The sequence below is a fragment of the Neovison vison genome, chromosome 13 (genome assembly GCF_020171115.1).
Source record: "Neovison vison isolate M4711 chromosome 13, ASM_NN_V1, whole genome shotgun sequence".
Taxonomy (NCBI): domain Eukaryota; kingdom Metazoa; phylum Chordata; class Mammalia; order Carnivora; family Mustelidae; genus Neogale; species Neogale vison.
Window position 1 is genome coordinate 149,620,234 of NC_058103.1, and position 15,123 is coordinate 149,635,356.

The 15,123-nt window shown below is 49.5% G+C and overlaps 1 protein-coding gene across 1 annotated transcript in view; it reads left to right on the plus strand.

Moving 5' to 3' along the window:
- Positions 1-8,785, plus strand: part of ADAMTSL3 (ADAMTS like 3) — a 347,085-nt gene extending 338,300 nt beyond the window's left edge. Inside the window, exons 31-33 of the mRNA XM_044232432.1 lie at positions 366-466; positions 5,529-5,743; positions 6,665-8,785. Coding sequence (XP_044088367.1) covers positions 366-466; positions 5,529-5,743; positions 6,665-6,771 — 423 coding nt within the window. The 3' untranslated portion in view covers positions 6,772-8,785. The remainder of the gene's footprint in view (positions 1-365; positions 467-5,528; positions 5,744-6,664) is intronic.
- The last annotated feature ends 6,338 nt before the right edge of the window (positions 8,786-15,123 follow it).

Here is a 15,123-nt window from a genome sequence, read left to right on the forward strand (position 1 = left end):
ATTTTTTTTCCCATAATTGAACTCACCTTCACCCAGAAGCCTCCGCTTTTGCTCAGAGCAGGAAAACCCAAATTTGGCAGTTGCTTATGGTTTTAAGCAATGTCATTATTGGACCTAAGCCCTGTCCATTACAGACTGGCCCCCTTCTCCCTTCTCCCCCGAGGTGCTCTAAATTTCTGGGGCAGGCGGGGGGGCGGTATAGAGGAGGAGGAAGATGCTGAGGGAAGGCTGTCTGGCCCCAGAGCCGAGCTCCCATCCTCCCTGACTTCCCCTGGGGACCCCCGGCCCCATCTCAGCACATGGTCTTGGCACCACGGCACACATGGGCTCACAGTGGTGTCTTCTGCTTTGTGCTTCTGTTCCAGTGTCCTGCACGTTGCCTGGGTCGCACGGGGAGGCTGCAGCCGCTACATGAAGTCTGTCAACAGCACAACAGCTCTGACCCCCGCTGTGATGACAGAAAGAGGTACTGACCTGCCACGGGGCCACACGAACCCTCTCCTGCCCCAGTCCGTGGCTGTGGAATGACCCTCCCGTCCACTACCTCTCACAACCGACAGTTCCTAGCAGGGACGCTCTCTTACAGTGCCGTCCCCGACAGCGTGCGCAAGGCTGGAAGAGTCACTAGTATCCACTGTTGTAATTACACGTGATGTAGACATGAAACATATCTGGACAGGGACACCCCAAAGAGAGAAAAAAAAAAGAGTAGCATTGAGGACAGGCATTTTTCCCTCCGTAGCCAAAGTTGGTCAAGCCTAATGATATTTCACTGAGGTTTACAGCTTAAATCTTCCCAGTGTTTGCCACGGACTGTGTATTCCTCTGCCTGGAAACTTCGGGCCAGGAGGCTGGCACAGTGGTGCAGCAGAATGAAGCAAGCTTTTACCTTGCGAAGGGGCTTAAACATGAAGAGTTTGCTTTTTCTCTTGTGTAGGAGTCAAAGCTGGTGCTCAGTTTGGGGTAGAGGGGCGCTGTCCTGTGAGGTCACCCCGAGACCTGGGCTCCTTCTGCCTGGTGACTCCATTGTCCTGGAGGAGCGTGCCCCAGCCAGTGCGAAATGGAGGGAGAGCCAGAAAGCGTGCTAAGGAGGGAATGCGGGATTCTCCCGCTCTCTTCCGGGATGACCCAGGCCACCCAGGGTCTAGTCTACCCACTGGGGTATTACGGTCCGCGCAACACTGTGGTTGGGAGGTTTCGAGGGAGTTGGCTGGTCTGAAACATCTACGCAGCCTGGGTCATAGAGGATGCTCAGAATATGACTCCCTCTCTCTCCTCCCCACCCTGAGTTGCCGGAGAAAATGAGATGACCTTGACAGTTGGCTCCGAGTCCATTCTGAGCCTTCAGTAAGGTTTGGCAATGCAGAGTCCGCTGTGTTTCCTGTTCCCCACAACACAACCCCAGCCAGACCTGTTTTCCTCAAGTGGAAAATGATCGGAACAGCTGCCCTCCCTCTCAACAGACAACCTAGCTTTGTCTTTTGCTGAGCAGACGGAGACCACACGCAGACTGACACGGATCACCCCAGAGGTCTCATTTGGCATTCTCAAAGACAGGCGGATGGCACAAGCGTGTACACGCGTTGAGCTTTCTTTTTTAACGCACCCGATGTACTTGTCCAAAACTTGCTTTTTCTCCTTATCAGTACATTATAGACTTTCCCCGATCTTAGTACATAAGATTCCATTTGCTCTTTTCCATTGTTGTATTTAACATTTTTATCTCATTCCATTGCTGATGGACATTTGTGTGTTTCAGGTTTTGGGTTTGTTTTTTTTTTTAAGATTTTATTTATTTATTTGACAGACAGAGATCACAAGTAGCAGAGAGGCAGGCAGAGAGAGAGGGGAAAGCAGACTCCCTGCCGAGCAGAGAGCCCAATGCGGGGCTCGATCCCAGGACCCTGGGATCATGACCCGAGCTGAAGGCAGAGGCTTTAACCCACTGAGCCACCCAGGCGCCCCAAGGTTTGGGTTTTTGTTTAGTTTTTGTTTTTGTTTTGTTTTGTTTTTGTGGGTTTTTTTTTTTTTCGCTATTCCAAACAAATGCTGTAGCAAACATCCTAGAACATATATCTTTATCCACTAACAGCTATGTTTTGGTATAGCCTGGGATTGAATTGACAGGCATGTTCATTCTGATACTGCTAAGTTATCATCAGAACGTCTCTACCAAGAGTGAATGAGGGTTCCCCCTTTTCATGAACGTTATATGGGTTTTCAGTCTTTAAAAATTTTGCCAATTTGATGGGTGAAAAATTATATCCTGTTGTAATTTGTATTTTTCTGATTACTTTTTTTCTTTTTTAGAGAGAGAGACAGAGAGCACATGTACGTGCCCACAAGCAGAGGGGAGGGGCAGAGACAGAGGGAGAGAGAGAATATTAAGCAAGCTCCCTCACAACCCTGAGATCATGACCTGAGCCCAGATCAAGAGTTAGATGCTCAACTGACAGAGCCATCCAGGCGCCCCTCTGATAACTTTTTTTTAAAGATTTTATTTATTTATTTGACAGACAGAGATCACAAGTAGGCAGAGCCAGACAGAGAGAAGGGGGAGGAAGCAGGCTCCCCGCCGAGCAGAGAGCCCGATGTGGGGCTCCATCCCAGGACCCTGAGATCATGACCCGAGCCGAAGACAGAGGCTTAACCCACTGAACCACCCAGGCGCCCCCCGATAAGTTTTTATATACATTTTGGTTCCTTGTATTATGTTCTCGAACCCATCTCTGCCGTGATGGCCCATAGCCGAGCCATCCCTTGGGTCCCCCTCTGCCTGTTGGTCCTTTCCTGCCCAGTCCCCACCCTGCAGCCTGAGCGGTCCTTTCCAAAGTCAAATCTGATCACACCACCTCGGCACCCCACCTCCCCAACAGATTAAAACCACTTTAGAGACCTCACTCGCTCTTAGCAATGAGGGTGACCAGAGTCTGCAGTGTGGCCTAGAAAACGCCACAGGGTCAACTCCTCCCTCCCTTTGTTTATTTATTTATTTATTTACTGAAGACTGATTTATTTTTAGAGAGCGAGATACGGGGTAGCGGGGACATGGGGGAGGGGCAGAGGGCGAGAGAAAGAATCTCAGGCAGATTCCCTGTTGAGCAGGGGACCGGATGTGGGGCTCGATCCCATGACCCCGAGCTCACCACCTGAGCTGAAATCAAGAACCCAGGCGCCCCCTTTCCCTCCCTTTGCAGCCCCACCCCAGACCTCACACCCGCCTCTCTCGGCGCTCCAGCCGCGGCCTCCTTCCTTCGGGACACACTGTGGATGTGTCAACGCTGTCCAACCAAGGGCAGCGAGAACAGGAGGTAGAAACATAGTAGAAGGCACGGGGCGGGGGGGCTCAATATACAGTCAAATGGGGCTTTAGAGAAAAAGATGTGGGGGCGTCTGTCTGTCTCGCTTGGTTGAGCATCTGCCTTCTGCTCAGGTCGTGATCCTGGGGTCCTGGGACCGAGTCCCGCATCTGGCTCCCTGCTCAGCGGGGGGCCTGCTTCTCCCTCTGCCCTTCTGCCCTGCTCTTGTGCGCTCTCTCTCTCAAATAATAAAGATCTTTTTTAAAAAAGACAAAGATTTGCGGAACTGAACAGGAAGCGTGGGAGTGTGTGAAGGAGCGAGCCCGTGGCTGCTTGTGGCTGATGGTGGAGGGTTGTGCGAGGTCGGGGGGACGTGGGGGAACTCTAGTGGCAACAGGGTGACTTTGTGATTTCCTGCCACACGGGAGAGCAGCTGAGCTGCCCGTGCACACGTGTGCGTCGCACCAGTGCCCAGACTGCGTCCCCCTAGCTGGGGCAGCCCCGTCCCCGTCCTGTCCCCGGCCCCGAGGACGTGGGCTGTGCTGTGCTGGACCCACCTTCCCTTCACAAGATCTCAGAGACCAGCCCCTGGAGCTACCGCTGCCACGTGGCTGTCTGGCTCCCTGCGTCCTCTCATCTGTTGTAAGCCCTGGGGCTCCTTCTGCCTTCCTGCCAGCCCTGCCTTCCGTCAGAGCGGAGGTGGCTGTGTGTTAGGGTTCTTGGGGCTGGAAACAGCAAAATCAACTCAGAATGACTTATGCGAGAAAAGTGGGCGATTTCCTATTCCGATGGGACCACCCAACACTTGTGCACCATTTGGCATCCTTTTAAAATACGTTTTTTGGTGTTTTCTGTGAATATTCACCTTTTTCTCGGTAGAAAGAGCTCATCTCTGCATGGGGGGTGCGGCCAGGAGTACCGGGTCTATGCCTGGTTGTCCGAAGCAACTACCCTTTTGCCCCCTAGGATTCACACGCACTGGGGGGAAAAAAGCCCTGTAAATGAACGGGATACCCTCCTCTCTTCCCTGGTCAAACCCTACTGTGGTGTGACCCTATTGTTCAAACAAACCTTTTGATGGAGTCGCCCCCTACGGGCCACTCGGAGTACTGCTTCCAACTCGAACCCTCGGGCCAGGAGCCGGTCCGGTCAACGCAATGTCTCCATCTTCCTCCATTTCCGGCGGCGATCCTGCGCTCCTCTTAGATCCCGTGTGCTGGGAAGGAGCCTCTCACAGGAATACGAAAATGCCTCAGGAATCCAAAGGGCGGAGGCCGTCAGACCCCGGGAAGCACTGAGACCACGAAATGAGAAGTCGTTGGGGTTTTTTTTCTCTTCTAGCCTCTGCAGCTCTGGGTGTTTCGCGTCCTTCTTTGTTGTTTTCCTGAATTTTCTTTTTCTGGTTCTCTGGCCCACGGGGCAGAATATGGCTTTCGTGATCCCCAGACGTCGTGATTCCGGTCTTACGCCAGCACCTTCCACATTGCTGGAGCAAGGACTGTCACTGAGGCAGCTCGGTGACGCTGAGGCTCTCTCCCGGGCGCCCGTGGGGTGGGAGAGAGTTCCGTGTAGGGGCACGACATCGCCCAGGAGCCCTGCCGTGGGGAACAAGGTCATGTACCCCGCAGTGTGTCCACCAAGCTGGCTGTCTCCTCTTGGCTCGAAAACTCCCAGAGTCGAGGGAGCCAGCTCTCTGTCCCGTTTGCCAGGGTAAGGGACCCGAGACAGATCCCGGCCCCCGGACGGCCCGTGTTAAATCTGACTACGACTCACCGTGTGGCCAGCTCTGGGTGCCGTCCCTTAGCCGACCAGCTCGCTCCCACACACGTGACACTCCTACCCGACCCTCCGCCACGTGCTTTGATAAGCACAACCGTCTGTGTGTCGTGAGCACGTCCGAAGTGGCTGAATGTGAGCCGTTCCTCCCTTCCTTGCCGGAGCTGACCGGCCCCAGCCTCTCGCGACAGCCGGTCCTTGGAGACGCGTGTCCTGACTCGGTGTGGGAAGCGAGGGGGCACGTGTGCTTGGCTTCTCTGTCCTGGTCACGCGTGCGCCACCCACCCTGCCCCCTGCCAATGACGCACCTGGCGCGTGCGGCCCTAATCCTGAAAGCTTCGCGGCTCGGAGCTCGAGGACACAGAGAGGCTTGTCCCAGCCGGGAGCGACTCCCCACCTCCCCCGTTTCCACTCTCTGTTTCTTTCCCTTGTCTTTTCCCTTCTCTCTTTCAGACCCGCGTTGAGGAGGAACTGCTCGTCGGGGGCTTGCGACGTGTGCTGGCGCCCGGGCCCCTGGAGGCCCTGCACGGCGGCCTGCGGCCGGGGCTTCCAGTCCCGGAAGGTCGAGTGCGTCCGCTCCCGGAGCTGCAGACCCGCGGCCGAGAGACACTGTGTGCAGAGGGAGAAACCGGCGTCCTGGCGGCACTGTCGGGGGCCTTCCTGTGAGAGTACGTGCCCCTCTCGGCCACCACCGCCGGCCGGCAGCCTCGCCCCAGCCGGACCTGGGCGAGGCGGTGGGAGGCGGCGGGGGCAGCCTTGTTGCTGTCCCCGCTGACCGGCCGTGCGAGAATGCCGTGGGTGTCGGCGGCATGGCCTGTGATGCATTTGTCCCCACGTCTGACCGCCTCACCGCACTCCCCTTCTGCCCGGAGGGAGGTCTCCTCAGCTAGGCCGGGGATTCTTGGCATAGATGTTTATATTATTACTATATTCTATATACATTATATTGTTCTAATACTATATATGTTCATGGACACACGTTTTTGTATTATGTACATTATAATTGTTATATCATTTTTATAAAACTTCATCATAAATCTATTTTGCTAGGGAGCAGGTCCATCCCATTTATCCGTTTTCCAAGGGTCCACACCCCTGCTGTGCTCAGGGGTGTGGACCCTCTCCTCCACTGAGGGGAGGAGCGTGGGCCACAAGGGCTGGGAGGCCCCGGAGAGCAGGGTGAGGCCACGTGGCCTGGATGAGAAGTGAGCCCCGTGAGTTTCTGGCTCTCGTGTAGGGCCGTGCCTCCATCCCGAGCTTCGTGGGGTTGCTTTTCAGTTTTTTTATCTGAGTCCGGCTGATGTACAAGCTTGCACAGTTTCAGGTGTGGGACGTAGTGATCGAGCAGGTCTATCCGTGAAGCTGGGCTCCGCACAGATGCAGCTGCCACCTGCCCCCGCCTGGCGCTGTCACCGTGCCCGTGACTATTCCCTGGGCCGCGAACCCACGCCCGGGCTTCTCCAGCTCGCTCCGTGATTGCAGTGTTAGGCTTGTCATAAACTCAAAGGGTTTTATTTTTTCAGTTTTTGTAACTCCTTCTCCGGTGAGCTGTGTGTTCAGTGGGTATCTCTGTTTTCCCTTTTCCGCAGGAGACTGCTCAGACACGACTCACTACTGTGTGTTCGTGAAGCATCTCGGCTTGTGTTCGCTCGGTCTCTACAAGCAGAGGTGCTGTGCGTCGTGTCAAGAAGGGTAAACGTGTGGCGGGGTCGGAATGCTGCTGGGAAGACAGAACCCAAACGGAAAAGCTCTTTCCCCCGACGCAGCTGGTTCAGAAGCACGTTATTTCTTTCAAAACTCTAGATTCTGCATTCAGGGGTCATTGCGAACTCGCCACTGGCGGGATGTCCTGTGTTTTCCCGGTGGCCGGTTTTTGATCTCAGCTCTTTGACGGGATGATCAAACACACCGTGGCAGGTGTGCCCTTGCACTTGGGACCCTCCCTGTGCCCTCCTAGTAGGGAAACTGCCCAGATCCCCAGTGCGATGTCACAGGCTGCTTTTTCCTGTACGTGTAGACGGGTGGGGGGTAGGACGTCCTGAAGACGTGACGGGCACGCGGCAACTGATGACCTCTTCTTCTCTCGAGTTTTAGGGTTTCAGCCTGTTGATAAGGCATCTACACTTTGGAAGCCCTGGCCAGTAGTTGTTGAGATGACGTAAGCGGTGCTGGTGGCATTTTGATGGGTCCTTAAGTCTAGTCTGTGAAGAGGAAGTGGTCCCTGTGGCCACGCTCATGGCACCGACTGATCCAAGGACCCTGGGAGTGGGGGGGGTGGCATCTTGTCTTTGCTCTTACACAACCCAGGGACGAGAGCCCAGAGTAGACATTGCCACCAATTTCACAACTATGGAGATCTGTGACCAGATGAGGCATCTCTGATATCAAAGGAGAGGGCAAGTTCCCCTTTTCTACTGATTTTGAAATGTATTCAAAGCTTTCTTTTAAGAGCTGTGAATGACACTTTTTCTGAGCACTCTTCTCTTGCACACAAACCAGAAAATCAAAGCCTTCTCAGACCTAATTTATGCCTAGAATCGTACTCCTGAGGATTTTCTATTTCAGGGTTTTTATTTCTTATAATCCTGAAGGTTCTAAGAAAGTCATCCAAATAGCAAACATGGTGATTGAAAAGAATTATTGTGAGTAAGTGTTTTAATTCAGACCGATCTGTCGGTAAATCCAAAGTGGATTTGGGTTGGGCTGGAAGTTACAGGAGGTCTAGGGGTCCGAGTTGGGATTTGGTGGGTAAGCGTAGGGTTCATTTTAGTCTGAGGATTGGGTGAGGTGAGAGGGGAAGGTATGTTAGGGTCAAGGCTAGAGTTGACGTTGGGGGTTAGCGAGAGGCCGAGCTGGGGTGCGTTGGGTCGCGTTCAGACCGGCAGCGGTGCCGGTGTTGGTGATGGTGCCGGGTGGAGAGTAAATTGGGACGAAATGGTTTCTGTGGAAGGAGTCTGGGGCTTGCGTGAAGTTGTGACGCTCTGACGCTCATTCAGTTGTGGGGTGCTCTCCCCGACGTCCCCAGCGGTTCTGGCTTTGGACGGCCCACGGCCCCAAGGACGCAGCCATCCTCCCTCGGTCAGCACCCCGTGCCGCCGACAGCCCGTTGGCCACGGCGTCCCCTGAAGCAGGTCGTGCGGGACCGAGGCCCTGACCACAGAGAAGCGAACAGCACGTCTGGGCTTTGGGTCTGTCCGCGGGCAAGCATCCTGGTCTCTCTGCCGTGTATTCGAGCACCAGCTGCCGTGTTCTAACGTCAGCCTCGCCGGCACTGACAATGAGCACTACTGTATGCGGAGGCTTTGGCGGCCGGGAAGGATGGGGACGTGAAGGGCACCCACCGCCCGTGGGGCGCTGGTCATCAGTCACACTTGGTTGTGGAAGGTTTTTAAATTAAAAGAAAGATCGTTTGTAAGATACTCTTTGTACATATTTATTATATGACTTAAAGGTGCAATATTTTATTTTGTACAGTATGTAATAAAGAACGTGGGACATATATTTTTTCTTATCAACAAAATTTCCTATTAAATAGCTTCTCCTTTGTATTTAAAGTCGCTATTTTTCGTTAGCTATCGTACTGTTGTCTTGGTATCGTTCAAGTGACATTCCTGTGTACTGTATTTTACTACTGTTCCTATCACATAAGAGTTAATGTTTCTTTCATGACCCCCTACGTAATTCAGAAATAAATCTACTTTGATTATGCAGTGGAATCCTTATACATGTGGGCGGCTTATTTGTGTTGTTTCCGGAAGCCTTGACCGTTGTCACCTTGGCTGCCTCCTTGGGAGTCCAGGAGCAGACCTGATGGGCCCCCTGCTCTGGGCTGTCCTGTGAAGTGTGGGTGACAAGATTCAGGACCGATCACAGAAGTTCCCTCTGGGTCCCTTATCCCAATCATGTACGCCGTATGGACTGTCGTTGATGTCAAGGGCAAAAGGGCTGGAAACAAACCCTCATTGACAACTGAGACAGTGCAGAAGTGGGTGCTAGTGGGAGAGCAGGAGGTGTCATACCCTCTTATTTTTGGCCACGTTGAGGAGTTCAGGGACTGACGTGAAATGTCTGCGCCTGAAGATGTTTTGGCAGCGCTTCCTCTGTGTGACTTCCTCTGTGTCCCAGCCGTGTGTAGAGCGCTTCAGGGTTGGCAGTGAGTCTTTACAGACAGGATTCACGTTGTTGAACTTGAGATGCCCCTCCATTCGCCTTGGGCCTTGGGGTTTCTGAGGTTATTTGTTGAAGAAAAATCAATCATTGTTTGGTAACTTGTGAGACTCTATTAACCTCATGAGGCCGAGCTACATGGGAGAGAAGCGGTTGGATAGCCCGATGTCTAAAAGTGTAGTTTTGTCTTCCCTCCTCTTTCCCTCCCTCCCCCTCCCTCCCTTCCTTTTCTTTTTCTTTTCTTTCTCTCCCCTCCCTCCTTTCTCTTTACTTTTCTCTTCTTTTCTTCCCTTCGTTTCTCTCTCTCTCTCTCTCTCTCAAACTGAGGCCATGGACATGGGTTACAAGGAGTGAAGAACATTACAAGGAAGGAGAGGAAACGTGGGGCATGTCCTTTCCGACTCAGAGAAACTTCCCTGGGAACTCCTCACTGTTTTCTTGGCTGTCGGAACTACTTCGTGATCCTCAGTAACTGCACAGGAATACGGAGAAATCCAGATTCTGCAGTCTAAGCCCTGCTGGAAGGCTTGGGTCCTCTCATGTACAATGTGATGAAGTCAATACCCCAAAACTTTATTTCTTACATATCAACTAGGAAAAAAGTCATGCTAGGAAAACATAAGGAGAGATCATTGTTGGGCTTTTCTTTGTAACGAGCAAAGGACGGGAGACATTTGCAACCAGCCCTGACAAGCCTTCCCAAGTGCAAAGAGAGGAAAGGTTTCATCACACCAGGGATCCCACGTGGTTCCTCAATTCAGGATGTTTCCCCTTGTCAAGCTTCAGACCCCACGCCACGGGTCTCTGCTGAACCTGGAGCCTTGCCAGGGCAGGGGCATCAGCAGGTCCCGGCATCAAACGTGTGGTCAGGCGTGTAGAATGACCTCAGTAGTTATAAGCAAACCTGCTGATAGACTGCTGGATGGCTGCAGTTGAGAAGACAAAACTAATGAGCCTGGCAGAACAAACCAAGCTATTTTTGTTAACTTTTTTTTATTAAGGTGACTAAGATGTATGGAATGGTTACAAAAGCACTGCCGGGAATTCTGGTACATCCTGCATCTAACTTCCCTTAATGTCAATGTTGTACACAACCAAATATGCTGATCGAAACTCAGAAATTGGGCCTGGCGCAGGAATAGATCAATGAAACAGAACAGAAAACCCAGAAATGGGCCGACAACTGTATGATCAACTAACAAAAGCAGGAAAGCCTCTCCAGTGGGGGAAAAGACAATCTCTTCAACAAACAGTTCTGGGAACACTGGACAGCCACGTGCGGAAGAAAGAAACTTTCTTGCACCACTTTCTTGCTCCACATACAAAACCAAATTCAAATGGATAAAAGACCTATATAAGACACTTGAAACTATTAAAATCCTAGAAGAGAACACAAGCAGTAACTTCTCAGATGTTGGTCACAGCAACTTCTTCCTAGGTGTGTCTCCTGAGGTAAGGGAAACAAAAGCAACAATACATTAATGGGACTTGATCCAAATAAAAAGCTTTTGTACAGTGAAGGAAACAATCCACAAGACTAAAAGGCAACCTGTAGAATAGGAGAAGATATTTGCACATGACATATCTGATAAAGGGTTAGTATCCGAAATATGTAAAGAACTTATAAAAACTCAACACCCCCAAAAAGAATAATGTGGTCACAAAATGGTCAGAAGAAATGAACAGATATTTCTCCTAAGAAGACATCCAGATGGCCAACAACAGACACGTAAAAAGATGCTCAACATTACTTATCATCGGGAAAACACAGATCAAAACCACAATGAGATATCACCTTGCACCTGTCAAAATGGCTAAAATAACAACACAAGAAACAGTAAATGTTGGCGAGGACGTGGAGAAAGGGGAACCGCCGGGCACTCTTGGTGGGAATCCAACTAGTGCGGCCTCCGTGGAAAACAGCACAGAGGTTCCTCAGGAAGTTAAAATTAGAGCTACCCTATGATCCCGCAAATGTACTATTAGGTATTTACCCAAAAAATACAGAAATACTCATTCGAAGGGGCACATGCACCCCAATGATTATAACATCAGTATCTATAAGAGCCGAATTCTGGAAATAGCTCAAGAGTCTGTGAACTGATGAATGGATAAAGCAGCTGTGGCTTATATAGACAATGGAATATTACTCAGTCATCAAAAAGAATGACATCCTGCCACTTGCGATAACATGGATGCAGCTAGAGAGTATTGTGCGAAGCAAAATGTCAATCAGAGAAAGCCAAATCCCATATGATCTCACTCACGTGCGGAACTTAAGAAACAAATGAGCAAAGGACTATAAAAGAGGGAGGTGGGAGGCAAGCCCAGAAATAGACTCTTCACTGGAGAACACACTGCTGGTGACCAGAGAGGAGGGGTGGTTGGGGGAAATGGGCGATGGGGGGCGAAGGAGGGCAGCTGTCGTGACGAGAGCTGGGGTATCATGGAGGTGATGAGTCACCACCTTGCACCCCTGAAACTGATGTTATGCTGCATGCGAACTAACTGGAATTCAAATAAAAACTTTAAAAACCGCCCCAAGAAATCGACATTGGTATAACACTATTAATTGCAAACTTTAATGGGATTTCACCATTTTCCCACTGTTGTCCTCTGTTCTGCCCTGGGTTCTGATCCACCATCCCGCAATGCTGTGCCTCTTTAAGGCTCCAAACCGTGGTGCTCCCGTTTTCTCGTCTTTCATGACCATGGGAATTGTGACCATGACACTGGCCAGGGATTTTGCTGAGTGTCTCTCTGTGGGAGGTGATCTGGTATTTTCTCAGGATTAGAGTCAGCTATGCACTGTTGCCCCTCTCCCGGAGCGGCATCAGAGAGACATGCTGTCGACATGTCCTTTACTGGTCATGTTTACCTTGGTCCTTGGTTAAGGTGGCTCCTGCCGGGTTTCTTCTCTACTAGGTCACTGCTTCCCTCTTTGTAATTAATATATTTGTATTTTAGAGACAATACCTAGAGACTGTGCAACTACTCTGTTCCTCCTTAAAGTTTTACCCCCTAGTTTTATAGCATCTTATGGGTTGTGCCTATAGTAATTATGGTGATGATGTTCCAGGGGTGAGTTTCTTTTCTTCGTTTCTTTACTAATGGAATCCTGTAAGGAAGAGATGTGTCTTCTCTCCCATTTATGTATTTATTTACATGAGTACAGACTCTAGGAGATAGATCTATATATATCTAAATCAATCTCTCTCTCTCTCTCTCTCTCTCTATATATATATATATATAAAACAACAGTTTGGATTTTAACTCAAAGTAACTTTGAGTAAAAATGCCAACTGTCATTATTTTGTTGCTCAGGTCATTCCAGCTTTGCCCACTGGGAGGTTTCTTAGGTTGCACATCCATACTAACCCGTGTAAACATGCACGCACGCACACACACACACGCGCGCGCGCTCGCATCTGTTTATTTCTGCATCTGTGAGTTCATCCTGAGACGTTGTGTCGGGTGTCAGTTCACGCCATACGGTCATTACTACAGTTAATACCTTTCTTTCTTTCTTTCTTTCTTTTTTTTCTTTTTTTAAGCTCAAGTCTTTTAAAGGTTTTCATGTAAGGACAGCTCAAGGTGACCATTATCAAGTTAGTAAGGAGGTTGAAGATTTCCAGGGAAGATTTTTGAGACGGCCCCATCAAAGGTCAATATTGTACTGAGAAGTGTTTGCTACTCAAATTCTCAGTAAGTGTGGGTAAACAGAGATGGTATTTTTTTTTTAATTACTATTTTTTGTTATGTGAGTCACCAAGTGCCTTTTTCTTCTTTGTAGTTTCTTTCTGTGACCGTGGGAAGCCTGGCTCTCATGATTACAGTCTTCTTCTCGGTTTCCCGTAACCCTGTGACGGGAGGACAGTTTAGCAGCCGGACTGCAGTGTTCGCGTGGGAGCCTTTTGATCATAGCTTTAGAGTGTTCAGTCGGAGCGCTCTTTCTCAGTATCTCTTAGGTAATCCCCTCTCCTCCCGCCCTCTTCTGTGTGCTCAGGTGACTTGCTTCTAGGACACTTAGACTCCCCCGCCACGGTCTGCATTCCTTCCCGGGTTCTCCTCGCATCCTGGGGAGCCGGGTCTGTGATGTGACGGGCAGTAAGACCGACTCTGTGGTTTCCAGTTCTTAGTTTCTACGAGTTCAGAGAGTTGTTTACCCACACAGTTTCCTACCAAACACTTCTATCACCCCCTGAGATTCCCACGTCCTGCTTCTCTGTGACCCTGTGATATGTATGTGTATGTTTACCTTTATAAACTGTCAAAAGATGTTCCAAAATGCCTGGTGTGTGTGTGTGGGTGTGTGTGTGTGTGTGTGTATGTGTGTGTGTTATCTTTTTAGCCCTGGATATGTATGTCATGATATCTCATTATAGTTTTAAGTTGAATTTCCCTAATGACTAATGATACTACCTTTCACCTGCTTATGTCACATTTCTTGTGGGTTGAATTGTGTTCCCCTCCTCAAAAAGCTTCTAACTCCCAGAATATGAACTTATTTGGAAACAAGGTCTTTGCAGATGATCAAGTTAGGATGGGATTGCTGGGGTAGGAGACATTAGGGAAAGTCGCATGTCTGTGAATTCCAGTACGACTGGTATTGTTATTAAACGGGGAGATTTAGAGACGGATGCTTGGACACGGGGAGAATGCCATGGGAAGATGAAGGCAGACATTTATAAGCTGGGCAACGTGAGATCGCTGGCAAAACTCCAGAAGCTAGAAGAGAGGAACAGAACAGATTCTCCGACGCAGCCCTCCAAGGAAGCCAACTCGGCTGACACCGTGACCTTGGGCTTCCAGCCTCCAGAACTATGAGACCGTGAATGTCTGTTGCCTAAGCACCCCCCCCCCCGACCCCTGCCCAAGTCTGGGGTACTTTGTCCTTGTAGCCTTAGCAAACTAATACACCATCTATAGATAGTCTGGTGAAGTATCTGTTTATATCTTTGACCCATTTTGTTCCTGTTCTTGAGTTTTATATTCTTTAAATATTCCAGGTACACATCCTTTGAAGTAAGTTTTGTAGATGAAGAAATGGGTTCAGAGAGGGAAAATAATTTGTGCAAGGTCACGTATGCTAGTCTATAGAAGAAGATGTCATTACAGCTCAAGGATCAGCTCAGCTGTCCTCTCCTTAAGGGGGCTTTTCCGGAACTCCCAGGCTAAGTGGCCCATGTACCCCCTGTTCCAATCTCTTATTCCCATCTGTTACATTGAGCGTTGGATGATAGGGACACACCATTATTCATCTTTGTGTCCTCAGCTCAAGTCACATTGCCTTGGGAAATCCCAGGATGTATCTTACTAAGGGGTAACCTTTTCCAGGGGGTAGACCACTCCCATCAGATTGCAGAGGAAGCTGAATGTCTAGCTCAGAAAATGGGCCAGGTTGAGAGTGTTACCATACTCCCTACTGTTTCATTTTGAGTCTATAATCATGTTTTCTATGGAAAATGCGAGAGTAGTTATATACAGGTTAACCTAGATAAGACTTTATTTAAAAAGCTCCCTCTTCCAGAGAAAATTTGGTACAGAAATGATGTCATGAAAATTCATTCATTTTATTGATGCTTTATTAATGTTGCCTAGATAAAGAATTCTACATATCATAATTTCACTAATAGATACAAATGTAAATAAAAACAAGCTACTTTCAAATATTAAAAATGTTTTAGCCAAATATTGGTGCACTTATTCTCAAGTGAGCATGTTGTTTGAGACAACTTTAAAGCTACAGAAGATCAAACTTTGTGCTACACTAAATCATACTCTCCCATAATACAATCATTTATCAAAGAAAAAGAAACAATAGGAATGTGATTCATTAGGACATTCTCAGCATTCATAAATGCAGCCTGTTCTTCCTGGT